This window comes from Phascolarctos cinereus, unplaced genomic scaffold, assembly GCF_003287225.1.
Source record: "Phascolarctos cinereus isolate Bilbo 61053 unplaced genomic scaffold, phaCin_HiC Scaffold_4;HRSCAF=312, whole genome shotgun sequence".
Classification (NCBI taxonomy): domain Eukaryota; kingdom Metazoa; phylum Chordata; class Mammalia; order Diprotodontia; family Phascolarctidae; genus Phascolarctos; species Phascolarctos cinereus.
In genome coordinates this window covers 153,442,678-153,459,586 of record NW_027555847.1, presented here as the reverse complement: position 1 = coordinate 153,459,586, position 16,909 = coordinate 153,442,678, and the positions used below count along the sequence as shown (strand labels likewise).

At 39.6% G+C, this 16,909-nt stretch overlaps 1 protein-coding gene across 3 annotated transcripts in view; it reads left to right on the top strand.

The window, feature by feature from the left end:
• The window catches only part of FRMD3 (FERM domain containing 3), a 329,102-nt gene that overhangs the window by 297,567 nt on the left and 14,626 nt on the right, over positions 1-16,909 (top strand). The window contains exon 1 of one of the 3 annotated variants that reach the window (XM_020966944.2): positions 7,266-7,535. The exons of the other annotated variants lie outside the window; for them this stretch is intronic. Coding sequence (XP_020822603.1) covers positions 7,409-7,535 — 127 coding nt within the window. The 5' untranslated portion in view covers positions 7,266-7,408. Of the gene's footprint in view, positions 1-7,265; positions 7,536-16,909 lie in introns of those variants that run through there. 3 annotated transcript variants of the gene reach the window in all.

Genomic DNA, 16,909 nt, shown 5'->3' with positions numbered 1-16,909 from the left:
AATATTGCCTTCAAAGTGATCATACTGTCTTGTTATTGGCTCTCTGTGATTTTTTACTGTTTCTTTCCTTTTTCTTTCTTTTTTTTTTAACAATAATTTATAAATTCTATTGCCCAAAATTTTGGCTGAATCCCCTTGTGGGAAAAATGAGGTAGTGACTTAGCAAAAATATTCTTCTTGAAAAACAAACATGTTTCTAGGGTTTACCTTTGTTTAAAGCAGACTGCTTAGTGATATGCATTGTTTCCTGTGGATCAATAAGATGGAGAGCAAATCAAATATGAGGATGTAATTGTGGAGAGGTTCTTAAGGCTCTTAGATTTTGCCACACAGTCCTAAGCCTCTGGAGAAATCGTTTTCTGGTTGTTGTGCTCTGCTGAATAGAATATTTTCTGGTAGAAGTTAAGATTCTCATCTATTATAGCATCTCATCCTATTTTAGAACCTTTAAAAAAAATTAAAAACCTTTCACAGTGTTCATGATGTCATAGGATATAGACTTAGATCTGGAAAGGGCGTTAGAAGTCATTTAGTCCAATTCACTCACTTGACAGATGAGGAAACGGAGGTCCAATGAAATTCAGTGACTTGCCCAATGTCATAAGCCTAGTGAGAAATAGAGCTAGGAGGGGCAGCTAGGCATCACAGTTGATAGAGCACTGGCCCTGAAGTCAGGAGGACCTGAGTTCAAATGTGGCCTCAAACACATAACACTTACTAGCTGTGTGACCCTGGCAAGTCACTTAATCCCATTGCCTAGCCAAAACATAAACAAACAAAAAAAAGAAATAGAACTAGGATTTGATGCTTGACTCACTGGTTCTAAATCTAGCCCTCTATCAATGATATTACCTGTTTATTATATCAGATGACAGATTCTAGAAACGAAAGAAGACTTAAAGATATACAGAATAATTGCCTCATTTTTTTTTAGCTGAGGAAACTAAGACTGAGAAAAAAGTAAAGTGTCCTGCCCAAGGATACCTAGGGAATAAATGAATGAACTGGGATTTGAACCTAGGTATTTTGATTCCAGATCTGCTTTTTTCTGTTCTGGATGCTTGTCAAATCTGGGGGTCAATTATTTTCCCTTTGTTTCATGGTTATGGTCTAGACACCATAATAAAACCAAAGCAAGCAAAAACTTGAGGATAACACATGATGCATCATTGATTATACTTGTAGTTCACTTCCTGTTTCCTAAAACTCTAGAGGAAGTTGCAGTGCTGTGGTCTAGTCCTTGATTAAAAAGTTTATTTAAAGAGGAGGTCAACATGATACAGAAGAAAGGGCACTGGTTTGGGAATCAGAGAACCTTGGCTCAAATCTTGCCTCTGATAGTTATTATTTGGGTGCACTTGGGGTAAGTCACTTCATTTCCGTGGACCTCAGTATCCTTATCTGTAAAATGAGGGGTTGTGGTGAGATGGCCCCTGAGGTCCCTTCCAGCCCTAGATTTATGATCTCATGATTTCATGAACAAATAGTGCTTAAGTCTGGAGATTTGCCTGATTGGAGATGGAAAGTTATGAAGGATATGAAGGGAAATGTAAAATGAGGAAAACGAGGTGAGTCAGTCATTTGGAAAAAATGAAGGAAAGCAGATGGACCGGCTGAATGGTCTGTTGATATCTGTGTATTATACTAAGACCTAGAGGAAGGCCTCGAGCATATTGGGTGGGCCATATGTAGGAGATTTATCAAAAAATATGAATGAAAGTTGCATAGGATGAGAGGGCATAGCTTGGGTTATAGTTTGCACTGTTGGAGACAATTGCCCACCTCAGTGATGTGACAGATCTGCTGAAGTCTGCCATTTTGTTCTGAAATATTGGACTAAAGGTTTCAAGATAGGTTTCTGTTGTTCCATATGCTGGTGGATATAAGTTGACTTTGAGGGTATACATAGTGTATGTTAATACATATCTGAACCTGTTGAGGGAGGGTGGAGGTATAATTTGATTTTCTTCCCTTAGAACATACTGCTGCTATCAGATAGGAATCCTTTGCTCAAGGAATATAAATTCAGTTTCAGAGAAGAAGAGGCCATACCATTGCTATTCTTTGCAATTTAGTGCATTATAATAAAATATTTCATTTCATTAACTTTGGTTCTGAATATGTATCATAGTCTCTAAGAATTCCCTTCAATTTTACCTTATAAGTAGTCTCATGAAAAGAAGGAATTTCTAAGTCATTATTTCAGAAGAAATGGCATCTTCTGTACTCCCTTTTGTTCCTGGGGTGAAGTATTTATGGAGCTAGCAAGAGAAATAATTCCTTCCCTAGTGTTTCACAGATGTTTCTTCCTATGGTGGGGGCAGAGAAGGGGGGACCTTTATACGATAATAAAAATCCTAGGATGTATAAAGATCAGCCCCTCCTCTTCTCCAGGACCAAAAAGGGTACAGAGGATGTTGTTTCTTCTGAAATAATGACTTAGAAATTCCTTCTTTTCATGAGACTACTTATAAGGTAAAATTGAAGGGAATTCTTAGAGAAGATCTTTCAGAATTAGATAATAGAAACATTGAGCTGGGATAGGAAATCCCACTTGGCAACTTGTTTGAAAAGTTATCCAACGAGAACATTTTCATATTTCAATTAATAATGATGTTAAATAACTTAGTACTGAGTTACGTTGTTTTGGGATGTCCTCTTGCCATCTGCTCATTGCTCTGATTCTTAAGATAATTTAAAACTGAAACTGTGTGCAAATAGAGAATATTGTAGTGATTAATATGGATTGCTTAAGAATTTTAGATGATTTAGAAGGAGCTGTTTCTCCATGAGTCATGCGACAAATTTGTGGAATCAGTCAATCAGGAAATACTTATGGAGTACCACGTGCCAAGCAGGATACTTGGGGGTAGGAGTACAAAGAATGAAATAATCTCTACTTTCAAGAAGCTGGCATTCTAAGGGGAGATGGGGGGGGGAAAGGGACAACAAATACATCTATGAGTATATAAAGCACAAATAAATATAAAGTTAATAAATACAATGATAAAGTAGGTAAATGCAAGGTAGTATGGGAGTAGGGAGAGCTTTAGCCATTGGAGTCAGGAAAAACTTTATTCAGATGATGCTTGAGTTTCTTCTTAAAGGAAGAGAAGATTAGGTTGGGAGGGAGTTCTAGGAGCATTCTAGGGATGTGGGACCTTCAATGCAAAGGCACAGAGATGTGAGAGGGAGTGTCACTGGGTTTAAAGGGACCTCAGCGACCCGATGGTCTAGGGGTTCTTAACCTTTCATGTCACAGACCCCTTTGGCAGTCTGGTGAGCCTATGGACCTCTTCTCAGAATGATGTTTTTAAATGTTTAAAATAAAATACATAGGATCATAAAGGAAAGAAGTTATATTGAAATATAGTTAGAAAAATATATATTAAAAAAAAGTTCATGGACCCCAGGTTGAGAGCCCTTGATTTTGTCTGATTTGTGGCTGAACATCATTCTCTGTAACAGCATGTCTGACAAGGGGTCATCCAGACATTTCATGAAGACCCCTTAGTGAAGAAGAATGTTCCACTTCCAGCGAAGCCCATGACACTTGTGTTGTTCAGTCATTTCAATTATGTCCAACTTTTTATGACCCCATTTGGGTTTTCTTGGCAAAAATTCTGGAGTAGTTTGCTATTTCTTTTTCCAGTTTATTGTACAAATGAGAAACTGAGGCAGACAAGGTTAAGTGATTTGCCCAGGGTCACACAGCTACTAAGTGTCTGAGGCCAGATTTGAACTCAGGAAGATGAGTCTTCCTGACTCTAGGCTGGGTGTTCTATTCACTTTGCCACCTAGCTGACACTTGTAGTCAGCTTCAATAATTGTTAGGGAATAAAAACTAATTTTGCTTCTAATTCATTCATTTCTTTAGCATTTATTAAGTACCAGTTATCTGCTAGGCATGGTGCCAGGTGTTGTGGGAGGAGAGAAGACGGATAACTCAAACATTACCTGCCCTCAAAGAGCTCACAGTCTTCTCTGGCCAAATAGAGCTGTTGTGATTCGGAGATAACTCTCCTCCTATCATCCTCCAGAACAGACCTGGAACTGAACCTTTGATTCTTTGTGAGAAGTGAAGAATACCCTTCCTCACCTCTGCCTCAAGAATCATTGGAATTCCATATAAGACAGTTCCCTTAAAGGAAGAGCAGTGCTACCAGGACACTTTTTTTTTGGGTCAAGCAAATTGCACTTTATAATGGATTCATTATAATTTGAGAAATTCTTTCCAATGGCCCCAAGCAAAACATATTGCTTACTGCTGAAATCCCCGGTCTCCAGAAGTCAATGAAAAACTCTTGCTACCTGTCAGAAATCAGGAAAGCAGACTTTGTAAGAAAATGGAACTCAGGTGTAATCTCTTCTTCACTCCCCCAAGGAAAATTGTCAGCTTGTTAAAGATTTTCCACAGTTTGTAACTGTGCACTCCACACTTAAATCTCAGCCCGAGGCCTGTGTCTGAAGAGTTTTTAATGTGCTCCTAGAATGTGATCAAACAAAAGGAAAAGAAAACTCAGAGATATATTGACCTTAACTGGTAAAAGGAGGTCCCTGTACCAAAGGAAGCCACACATCCCATCCCTATCCCTAGGTATTTGTGAATGTAGCTGGACTGTGCACGAATCTCTGATGATGCTTTGAAATTGTTTTATAGAAGATTTTTAGGAGAAAATGATTTTCTTTCCCAATATCAGTGCTGGACAGGTCTTTATCTTCACTATTTTAATCATTTCCTGCCTAACTTTAGAGTTTGATATTAAATTTTGCTAGGCGTACCCATTTCCTAAGGTTCTGCATACAGCTAGACAGTAACTGTTTGACACTCTAGGAATCTGTGTATGTTTTGACGCTCTGCATTAAATGGGGACTTAATCTGATGATGATGATGATGATGATGATGATGATGACAGTACTACCCAGCATCTGTATAGCAGGTCATGTATTCAAAAGTTCTTTCATATAGACTGTCTTGTGGGATCCTCACGGCAAATCTTCAAGGTGATTATTCCCATTTTTCAGATGAGGAAACAGAGATGTGACAGGGTTATGTAACCAATATGTTTTTCCGTTCTCTGTGTGCACAGTGCCTGGCACCTGATGGGTTCTTGAATGCTTGTTAATTGGTTAATTGGCAGTTACCTCTAAAGCTTAGAATCTCTGGACAATGTTCTTTCTGCTGTGCCATCTGGATATTTTCATGGATTCAGAAGATCCATAATTGGAGTTCAATTTCTGGATCCATCACTAGCTAAGTGCTCAGTTTGCTGATCTGTAAAATGGAGACAGTAATTGCACTGTCTACCCTACCCCACAGAGTTGTGAGGAAAGCATTTTTTGTTTACTATAAAATATTATATCAGCATAAACTACTTTCATTAGGAAAGCCCTTTAAGGAATATGATGGATTTAAACAGAATCCAAAACTTATAAGGGTCCTAATACTGAAATTTAAAACATGTAAAATGTTGTTTTATCAAACATGTTTTATATATTACCAATATTCAATTAACCACACTAATTGAAATTAGAGATAACATGAATAATTCAAATTTAGAGATCATCCCTGAAGCCCTTTTAAACCAATTTCTTATATTTAACTGTTTTGCATATTTTATTTATTAACTTCATAATCATGCTATGTATGTATATACACATATGTGCACATACATGGACACAAATATGCATATGTGTATGTATGCTTATCTATATTAGATAGATAGATATTGGTCGGTTGTTGTCCTTTGTTGTTGAAAAAGACCAAAATTACATCATTATGTTAGAGTCAAGATACGGTGTGTCTGACTGTGGCTGATTAGACTAATACGGGCTTGGAGTGCTCTACCACAGGTTGGACACAAATGGTCCATGTTTGAGGTGGATTCTCTAATACACATACATACACGCATACATACATACACACCAATTGTCTTCCTCATTAGAATGTGGGATTCATACAAGTAGGGATTGTTTCATTCTTTGTGTTTGTAACCCCAGCATCTGGCACATAGTTCTGTGGTGCTTAACACGTACATGTTGATCATTTGCCAAAGTAACTTATAGAAGCCTGATCGACTCTTTATTGCTGTTGGAGGGAGGAATAAGTAAGCCTAGATGTATCAAAAGCAATAGCTGTAGATTGAAAACAATCTGTGTGCATGTCCTGAAATTATGTAAGGGGAATACTTTCTTCTCAAAATAGGGAAAGGGAAAACTAGCAAAATTGGAGGAAAAAATTGTTGGAGCAAAAATCTTGGAGTAAAAAAAACAATCTCCCAGCAAATATGGTCTTTTGGGTAGTGTTATTGCCAGACATTTGGCAAGTCCTTCTGGTTAGGGAGTCAGAAGGACAGAGCAAAAGTCCTTCAAGTCAGGCTGCGTTTGTATGTAGATGCCAGCACAGTGTATGCTCCAGGCATGCAAATGCAATACTGCCCCAGTTACCTGGGGTTTAAATACTAAAGTTGAATCCTGTCTTAAAAAAAATAACAGCACAAATACATGGAAACTGGTTGTCATTATTATTACTTGTAATTAAATGTGACATTAAGAACTGAATATTGATTATTGCTGTAATTTAGGTTTCATAGTGACTATATATATTTTAATTTCAGTGAATAAAATGTCATAACTTTTCCTGTTGTCCCCTTCCAGTACCTTTTAGGTTTCTTTGTCCACTCATTCTCAACCTAATTTTCTTCTTATCGAGTCATAATCAGTGAGTGATCCATTTTTCTGTGGTCTTTTTCTGCACTCCGCATAATTTCATAAATGCCTTTCCAGATTTCTTTGCATCCCTCATAACTTGATGGTTTTAACATCATTGTGTGCATCTATTACATGGATCTGCCATGATTTACTTGGCCCTTTCCCTTTTGATGGACATTAGGGTTGCTTCTGAATTGTATCCAATTATATATAATGCTATTATAAAAATCTTTGAAGTCGCATGTCTCCCTCCCTCCCCTTCTCCATTTCATAACACTTTTATGGTATATTCCCAATAGTGGAATCATTGAATCAAAGGGTTTGGGTTTTGGTTGAGGCTAGTTCAGTTCTATTTGTTCCAGGACCTAGTAATGACACAGATAAATATTTTGGCTGAGTCCTCGGGATAGTTAAGTAAGGGGCAGTACACAATGTTGCATTGTATGTTAAAGTATGATGAAGAGGTTAAAAATAACCTGCCTCCTTCTCCCTCCCTCCCTCCTCATCCTGATCCCTAGTGGGATATTTCTGTTGGCCACATGAGGAACCTGACATTTGATTCATTCAGGAGGACTTGCTTTGGTCTTATAAAATCCAGTGGCAACTTTGTCAAAGGTCAAAGGCAACTGCAGGGCCAGTGGTAACTTCCCGTTGGCATTTCAGGTGAAATAAATGAAAGCAAATAGAAATAACCAATATGGTCAAATGTCTGGTGAAGATCCAGACCCGGAGAAGCCTCCACTTACACATGGTTAACCACTGCAGCAGTAACATCTTTGTGCGGCTGCTGAGACATGGCGCCAGGATCACCGCAAGAAATGTCGGTATGTGAAGTTTCCCTTTTTGTAACTTGATTTCCGGAGACTTGGAGTGACTTCCAGCTGCATTCACTCAGGCATTTCAGGCAGGGAAGCCAGCTGCGAGTTTCAGTGACAGGATTCTTATTTTTTATTTACAGTGATAAGGGAAGGGGAAAGGAGGAGGAGGAGGAGGAGGAGGAAAGAATTGCCAATCTACCTTTCTGACAGTGTGCAGTGCCTTCCAGACATGGAGCAAATTGTCGATGGTTAGATGAATGGGAGCTTTGATTAATGTGTGCCTTCTGGAAGCAAAAGTTGTAGAATGCATGTTCTAAGGGCAGAGTACAGGATAATTAGCAGCCAGGGACTTGTGAATAAGGGATGAGGCAGTGTTGATCATTTCAACACTGATTGCTCAGTAATTACAGAGGGGTGTGGCAAAAGCAAGATTAAGTGATAAAAGCATGGATTTATCTTTTTTTTCTTCAATGTATAAGTGAAAGTGCATTGGTGATGAGGCAAAATTCTTTGGCCACAATAATTAGCTTACACAGTTGAGCCTCCAAACTCCGGTCTTCAATTCACCACGAGTTATTCATTGTGTACATACTACTATAGTAACCTAGACCAAGTATAAAAATATGAGTGGAATCTGGTCCTTGCCCTCAGGGAACTTAGTATTTAGTAGGTGAGGAAAGGAATGTATGTAAGGACAGCTGGCATATATGTGATGCTTTAAGTTTTACCTACATACCTGATCTTAAATGTTGTGAAGGGAGCATTACAGGTATTATTCTCCCTATTGTACAGATGATGAAACTGGGGCTCAAAGGACATGCCATTTGACTGGATCAACTTATCCCATGATATTTATCAGATCTTGGGGGGAACATTTAACCTCTGTGTGCCTCAGTTTTTTCATCTGTAAATTGAGGTAGTTGGACTAACTGACCAATAAGATCCTTTCTAGCTATCAATTTGTGATCCTGTGGTATGATTCTGGGCTACAAGGTGATACAGTAGATAGCCCTGAGTTCAAATCCAGCCTTAGACATTTAAATAGCTATGTGATCCTGGGCTTAACCTCTAGAGGGTTACAGGTTAATTTCTAGCTGACTTAACTAGCTAACTACGTAACCTCTGTCTACCTCAGTTTTCTCAATTGTAAAATGAGGATAATAACAACAGCCTCCTCGTAGGGTTATTGGGAGGATTACATGAGATAATATTTGCGAAGTGCTTAGCCCAGTGCCTGGTACATGGTAAGTGCTTAATAAATGCTTGTTTCCTTCTTTCCTTCAAAGAAAATCAATGTACTGACTTGTCAGAGGCCATGGAATATGAGCTTTTGTCCAAGAAGCCAAAAGAACATAAAGACTTATATGGCAAACAGCCAAGATGGAGTGACATGTACACAGCTCTGAGAAGGGTCTTGAAACTGATAGCAACTGTTGGGTTTTTTTAAAATTGTGTAAGCAAATAGGTGGTTTATTGGATAAAGTATTGCATTTAGAGTCAGAAAGACCCGAGTTCAAATCTTGCCTCAGACCCTATAGCTGTCTGACCCTGGGCAAGTCACTTAATGTCTCACTACCCTCAAGTTTGAAGTTGCAGAGAGAAACATCTGCATTGGTAGAGGAACTTTTCTTCTGCCACTGAAATCAGAGGTCCAGACTCCTTCCATCTCCACAAGCATACTGCTCCATCAAAATATGTATAAATTAAAGGATATCATTCGTAATAGTAAAGCACAGACTTAACTATGTCTCCTCCCCCCCATTTGTTGTTGTTCAGTCATGTCCAATTCTTTGTGACCCCATTTGGGGTTTTCTTGGCAAAGATACTGGAGTGGTTTGCCATTTCCTTCTCCAGTTTATTGTACAGATAGGGAAACTGAGGAAAATAGAATTAAGTGACTTGCCCAGGGTCACATAGCTAGTAAGTGTCTGAGGCTGAATTTGAACTCAAGAAGATGAGTCTCCCTGACACCAGGCCATCTAGCCACCCCTCTTAATAAACTCCACTTTATTTATTGGATCCTATTATCTCTAGGATCAGATACAAAATCTTCTGTGTGTCATTCAAAGCCCTTCACAGTCTGGCCCCCTCCTACATTTCCAGTCTTCTGACACCTTACTCACCCCCATAGATTAAGAGATCCAGTGATACTGTCCTCCTTGTTGTTCCGCAAATGAGACAAGTCATCTCCCAACTCTGGGTATTTTTTCTGGCTGTTTCCCATGCCTGGAATGCCCTTCCCACTCATCTCTACTTCTTGGCTCCCCCAGCTTCCTTACAGGACCAGCAAAAATCACATCTTTTATGAGAATCTTTTCCCGATGTCCCCTTAATGCTAATACTTCCCTCTACTGATTATCTCTAATTTATCTTGTTGTATCTTGTTTTGTACATAGTTATTTTCATGCCATCTCCCCCTCCCTTCCTTGAGTTCCTTGAGGTCAGGGGCTGTCTTTTTGCCTTTCTTTGTTATCACAGTGCCTGGCACATAGTAGGTGCTTAATAAAGGCTTACTGATTGACTAACTTGACTAACCCCAAAGACACAGATGCACAAATTCCTTAAAATGGATGGAATTAGGTTCTCTCTCTGGAGTCCAACTGAGCTTCCTTTTCCCAAGGCTATGTAGGGCTCCCAGACCTAGCCTGAGCATGAAGAAAGATGAAGAGAACGAAGGAAGGAAAATAGAGAGGTGAGCTAAGGATCACACATATTACTTCTCACAAGTAGAAAGTGTGGCAAATCAAAGGGCAAGACAGAAGAGCATCCTCTCCCAGGAAGAGATGCTTTGTACTCTTACATTTTCCCAACAAACCTTGGACCCAGTCAGCTTCCTCCTTACTAAAATCTCTATGGCCTTCCCCTCAGTACCACCTGAGGGAATCAAAGCTATGTTTTCTGTTTTTGAAATTTCATGGCAGATCTGAGGAGGCCATTGGGAATACTGCCCCACTTGTGAATTCAGGAGGTCTAACCCTATCAACAACAGAAAGCTTCATCCTGAATCTAGTTCCAGGACTGATTACTGATCCCCACTGACCTTTTCTTGTACCTATTATTCTTTCTGGATCAGAGTGGAGGAAGAGTATAGTCTTATGTCTAACCCTCCCCTCTCCCAGAATAGCTAGAAGGCAGTAGTATGTCAATCAAAAATTATGCTGGAGCCACAGACTGCTAAGTAGATAGACTCCAACATACTCCCTTTGAACCTAGTTGTTAGCCTATAAGACTAAAAGTTCATGTTTCAAAAAGCAGCACCCTCTGCCAAGGTTGGGTACAGCTGCCAACCAGTGGGCGTGTGATACGTGTGTCTCCCTGGGGTGGAGAGGGCCATGAGTCAGGCGTTTGGCTTTCATAGACACTCTTGGACACGCAGAGAAAAACATTGTCAGCAGCAGGGTCACAGAATGTGAATAGTCAGTAGGATAGTGAGTCATCTACAGATAAACTCCTAGTCAAACAATTACTGAGGTAGAAGATCTGGACCCAGTATTTGACTTGAAAGCATTGGACTCGACACATGGAAACTGAACTAGGAGGAAATTGAGAAAAATTAAATGGAGCCTGCGTTGGTATTTGTTTTTTTAAGAACTGCATGATAGTAGAAGAGAGCCAGGTGGGGGATAATCTCCAGGGAAATTCTACCAGTTCCAACTATTTAGAAATTTCCAGTGTGAGCAGCCAGAGAAGATATCTAGTACTCTAATTAGAGGGATGGCATAGCTGGTTGGAATTTCTGACTCTCTGTGAATGCTTGATTTAGCCCTGTGGCATTACTATACAGCTGATCTTTTTCTTTTCCCTTCCTATCTGCCTTGCTCCAGATTTACATAACAAATGTGTGTTTGTGTTTGTTTCCAAGTCTCTACTGTTTTTTCTTTTTCCTGAGTCACCAGGCTTGAGTCTATATAATAATAATAAAAAAAAGAATGGACTTTGAATCTTGCAAGAATGTTCAGACAGTGTGATATCATGGGAATTAGAGGCCCTGGAGTCAAACCTTGGCTCTTCTATTTACTATCTGTATGAACTTGGATAGGTCATCTAACTTTTCTGGGCCCCATTTTCCTCATCTGTAAAATCTGGGAGTTGGACATGGGGATCTCTGAAGCCCTTTTTCAGCTCTGAATTCTACCACCAGCCACATCAGATGCTTTAGAGTACCTGGCAGTAAAGTTCCTCATTGGGCAAATGTAACAGTTATAGCATGTCTTCATGAAAACCATAAGACATTAGGTTTAGAACTTCAGACCTGGTACAGCACTTTGTACATCTCATGTATCGTTCATATGCCTGATCTTTATAAGACCAGCGAGGTGGCACAGTGGATAGAATGCTGGGCCTGGAGTAAAGAAGATCTGAGTTCAAATGTGGCTTCAGACATTACTAGCTGTGTGACCCTGGGCAAATCACTTAACCTTGTTTGCCTCAGTTTCCTCATCTGTCAAATGAGCTGGAGAAGGAAGTGGCAAACCGCTCTATAGTATCTTTGCCAAGAAAACCCCAAAGAGGGTCACAAAGAGTTGGACACTACTGAAACAATTCAACAACAACAGCAACAACAACATGCTTTGTAAACCTTAAAGAGCCATTTCAATGTGAATTCTTATTATTATGTCGCATGATAGTTCCTTGTGTACATGTCGCACCTACTGGATTATAAGGTCCATGAGGGCAGGGATTATACCTATTCATCTTTGAGCATGTACATTTGGACTTGGAATCAGGAAACCCCGGGGGGGGAAGAATGGGTATGAACTTAAAGGTGAAAGGGTAATGAGATCCATTTGTAGGGAAATGTGCATAGTCAAGGTAACTCACAACCCTGCAGAGTGGGGCCCTGGTGACCCCCTTTCTTTCCCTCGAGAATCCTCACAAAGTTCATTTCTGGGTGAGGTGTCAGTGAGAGATGAGTCAAATTCCATCTCTTGGTATGTGATGGGCAAGCAACTTTCCTAGGCCTCTGTTTCCCCATTTGTGCGATAGAGATAGTTACACTTCTCTGTTACTTACCTAACAGGGTGGTTGTGAGAATCAGAGGATACCATAGAATCATGTATGTACATCTTAAAAGGACCTCAGACATCTAGTCCAATGCCCTCATTTTTATAGATGAGGGAACTAGGGTCCTGAGAGACAAACTGATGTCTTGAGTCACTCGCCTAGCCAATGGCAGAGCTGGAATTTAGACTCAGGTCCCATGACTCCAAGGTCAGCAAAAGCTTTCAAAGTTCTTTCCTCTGAAATGATTAGATGGTCTTTGAGGTCCCTTCTTGCCTAAATCTCTGTGTAAAGGATGTAGTACTCCTCGACCAACTCTTCCACTTAACACTGGTACTAGCAGAGGGGTGGCTGCTGCCCCAGGTTCTAAGGTTGGCCCTGTGAGTGGCTATCTTCCTAAGAATGTGGCTTACAAGACTTCACCAGTGTGCTTCCTTTTAACAATCAGTCAGTACATTTGGGTAGCTTTTTAGAAAATGCATTTACTCAAATGGTATGGCAAGAACAATAATGGAGTAAAATATTTCTCTTCTCCCTCCCCTCCTCTCTCCCCCTGCCAAAGCTGGGGCATACTATCCCATAAATACATCTGCATTCCATAGGAAAGGGTAGGCATGGACTTAAAGCACATATGTAAGAAATATAGAAACATAGATAGATGGCCAAGACAACTCACAACTCTGGAAGAACAGGGCCCTTGCTCCCTATTATTTACCTGTAGACTCTTTGTAAAGTTTATAGTGGTGCAGGGTCTTGGACCAGTCACTCTACTATTGAATTGGGCTTGGTCCTTGCCAGGCATGGTGTCTCTGCCGGTCAGGTCATTCCGCTACTAGGCTGTGCTGAGCAGGTCACTTGGCTGCTGGCCAACTGCTAGACTGGGAAGGGGCTACTCTCTGCTTCTGGGCAGCTGCTGCCTGGGCAGGTTGTTCTGCCTCTAGGCTATTGGACTAGGCTGGACAGATTGCTTGGATGTTGGGCTACTTCTGCCTGGGCTGGGCCTTGTGGAGTACTCAGCCACTTGGCTCTTAACAGCGCATGGCATCTCTGTTAGAGTGTTTCTAAGGCATGAAATACTTTATTTTGTAATCACAGTGGTTTCTTCCCCTTTATATGTCACTATTTCTGTCTTTTATAAAACTCTTCCAATATCTTTACCTGAAATCCAATTAAGGTATACCACTTAAACATTTTAAATACTTTGCAGATTTTAAGGTGTTGTGTATATATCAGTTATGTTTATTTGTATGTCCCTCAGCCCGTGGCATGTGCCTTGAGCATAGTATTATTTATTAAGGGTTTTTGCATTGAAAATTTACATCTCATCCCTGACAATATTTCATCAAAATAGTCTATTTTCATCATTACTATATCATAATTACATATTTAGTGTTCTTCTGATCTAGTCCTGAACTTTTCTGCAATTCCAGGTGTTTTTCTCCAGTTCTCTATCTCCAAAAGAGAGTCACAGGTAAAGAGGTCAGAGCATGGTTTTTAGCACAGTAGGAAAAGGATGTGTAACAAGACATGTTTTCGGAAGACTATAGGTGGGCCTGTGAGCAGTTGATCCTGGATCTTTCTATTGGTTCTTGAACTATGTTGGTTGCATGGACATTTATATCAGCAGTTGTGAAAGAAAAGAGAGCTAAGGGAAAGAAACAGTGTATGGGGTTGGTATATTTTCAGAATACAGGTTGGTATTAATGCATCGTTCACAGTGTGATTGTATATGAGAACATAGTAAGAGAAGGAGCCAGGTGAGGATTGCCAGAGTAGGAAAGAAGCATTTTTAGATTATTTTGACCACCCAGATTACTTTTATTATTCATTTTTTTAAAAAAGTTGTTATTCTGAATTTAACACCAGAAAAAGAGAAAACATTTGCTTACATGAAGTAATACAGAAAAAGACTGTATGTGACACTATAAATCTCTTATTACATACAACTTGCTTTTCTTTTGAAATATATATAATAAATTCAACATATCACTTTCAAAGCTATCCTTCTTGTTTGTGTTTCCTTTTGAACTAAGGAACACAACTTCTTTTCTATGCATTCTCCAAGATGCTTCAACAGTTCCCTTTTTTGCATTATTTTTGCTAGCTTCCCTCTTCCAAGTCTCCCCTCCTTATATAAAAAAAAGAGCACAATCCTTGTTATGAGTAAACATAGTCAAGCAAAACAAGTCCACATATTTTTCATGTCAAAATATATTTCTTATTCTGCATCTTGAATCTAGGATCCCTCTGTCTGTAATTGAGTAGTGTCTTTTATTAATTCTTTGGAATCATGGCAAGTCATTGTGTTGATCAGAATTAAGTTTTTCAAAATTGCTTTTCTTGACAAGGTTATTTTTATTATATAGAATGTTCTCTTATTTGTTCTGCATCAGCTTATATAAGTATTTCTAGGTTTCTCTGAAACTGTTCCTTTAATAATTTTTTGCAGCCCAATAATATCCCATTACTTTTGAAAACCATAATTTATTCATCCATTCCTGAAATGATGGGCATCCCATTGTTTCTAGCCATTTGCCTCAACAAAGAGAGCTTCTACAAATTGTTTTGTAATGTAGATAAAGTATTTATCAAGGGCTTACTCTGTGTTAAAAATTCAAGAAGCTCATATTTTAATGCACAGTACATAATGGGGAGCTGGAAAGCAGAAGAGGGGGATGGGCAAATACTCATAAGTGGGTACTGTCATCGAGGTGGAAGAATACAGATAGTGAAGAGTAGAGCAGAGAATGAAATGAGTGTGGCCTGGCTGCCTCAGGAAATTTTAGTTTGGTCCAGAGACTCACCATAAATACAGCCCTCAGAGGAAAGGGCTGAAGAGTGGAGAGTAGTAGGCTGATGGTGGGGGTGAGGAGATATCTAGAGAGGGAAGAGGGGAGCCTGGAAAGTCTTTTCACTCTTAACCTTTGTCTCTGGTTTTAATATGTTTATGTTTTCATATGCCTTTTCCTTTATATTAAATTATTTCTAACCCCTCTCCATTGAAATCCTCCCTTGGGGGAAAACATGGAAATAGTTAAGCAAAAAAGTGCAATACAGTGACAGTATTTTGTTTGACTAGTACTCCTATTGTCTCTCATGTGGAAGGAGGCATGTTTCATTTTGTATTCTCTGGGACCTCCATTTTTTTTTCCCATTCCTCAGAGTTCAGCGTCTTTGTTTTTGTTGAATAGAAAGTGGCATCACTTGGTCAAAAGATATGGCGCACCTTAGTGACTCTTTGTGCCTAGTTCCAAATTACTTTCCAGAATGGTTAGATGAATTTCTTATATGAATTTATGCACTCTAGTGATTCCTCTCCCTCTAGGAGTGGTGGCCAGGGAAATTGTTGGGGGGCAGTGTCTTCAAGGTGTTTTACTTGTCTGTGACTGAGCTGTTCTCTGTTTCAGAGCATGGGATGTTTTTACCCGGGAGTTGGGTTTTGTCACCTGGAGTCAGAGGACGATATGTCCCTGAGACCGTTCTTTGGACCATTCCCCACACCCAGAGGATTCCTGTGCCAGAAGTCATGGGATTCAGTCAGGAGGCAATCAGCCCAACATTACTGTTGTTGTTACCTCTGCTGTTACGAGGCCAAAGGAAGAAAAGTCTCTTACTCTAACAAGCCTTGGATTACCTATATGTTGTTTAGTCTCTTGGGTCCCCTTTTTTTCCTAGCCTCCCTATTGAATTTAAAGCTTCAGTGCTTCAGAAGATTGCTCCATTGAGATAGATTGCAATCTCTTTATGTTCCTTATTAGTTGGTTTTATACATTAAAATGTAAGCTGCTTGAGGGCAGGGTCTATTTCTGCTTTTTCTTTTTATCTACAATGTTTATCATGGTTCCTGGCACATAGTAAACATTTCATAGATACTTGTTGGGTATTTGATTGATAAATTGTTGTGACCTCTCAAAATCATCACTTGGTATTCAATCTGCTGGGGACCCCCTTTTAATTTACCTATTCTGGTCCTCATTTGACAGACATGCAGTCTAATATCCAGGCTTTTACTCAAAGACTGTCTAGATTGCTGGGACCTCATAGATTTTATTCCTTGCAGGCACAAGTTTCAAGAACCCCAGGTCACTTCTGTGCCATGTCTATCCATCAACAATCATCTATTGAGTGTCTTCTATATGCAAGGCACCGTGTTGGGCACTGTGGGTACAAGGGCAAAAAAATGAAATACTTCCTGCCCTCATGGAGCTTACATTCTATCAGGGGAGACAATATGTCCATACAGAAGCATATGCAAAGTAGATACAAAATAAATACATGAATAAAATGTAATTTTGAGAGGGAAAGGCATTAGCAACTGGGGGAATCAGAAAAAGCCTCATGCGGAAGCAAGCAACACTAAAAGATGTTGCTTGAACTGA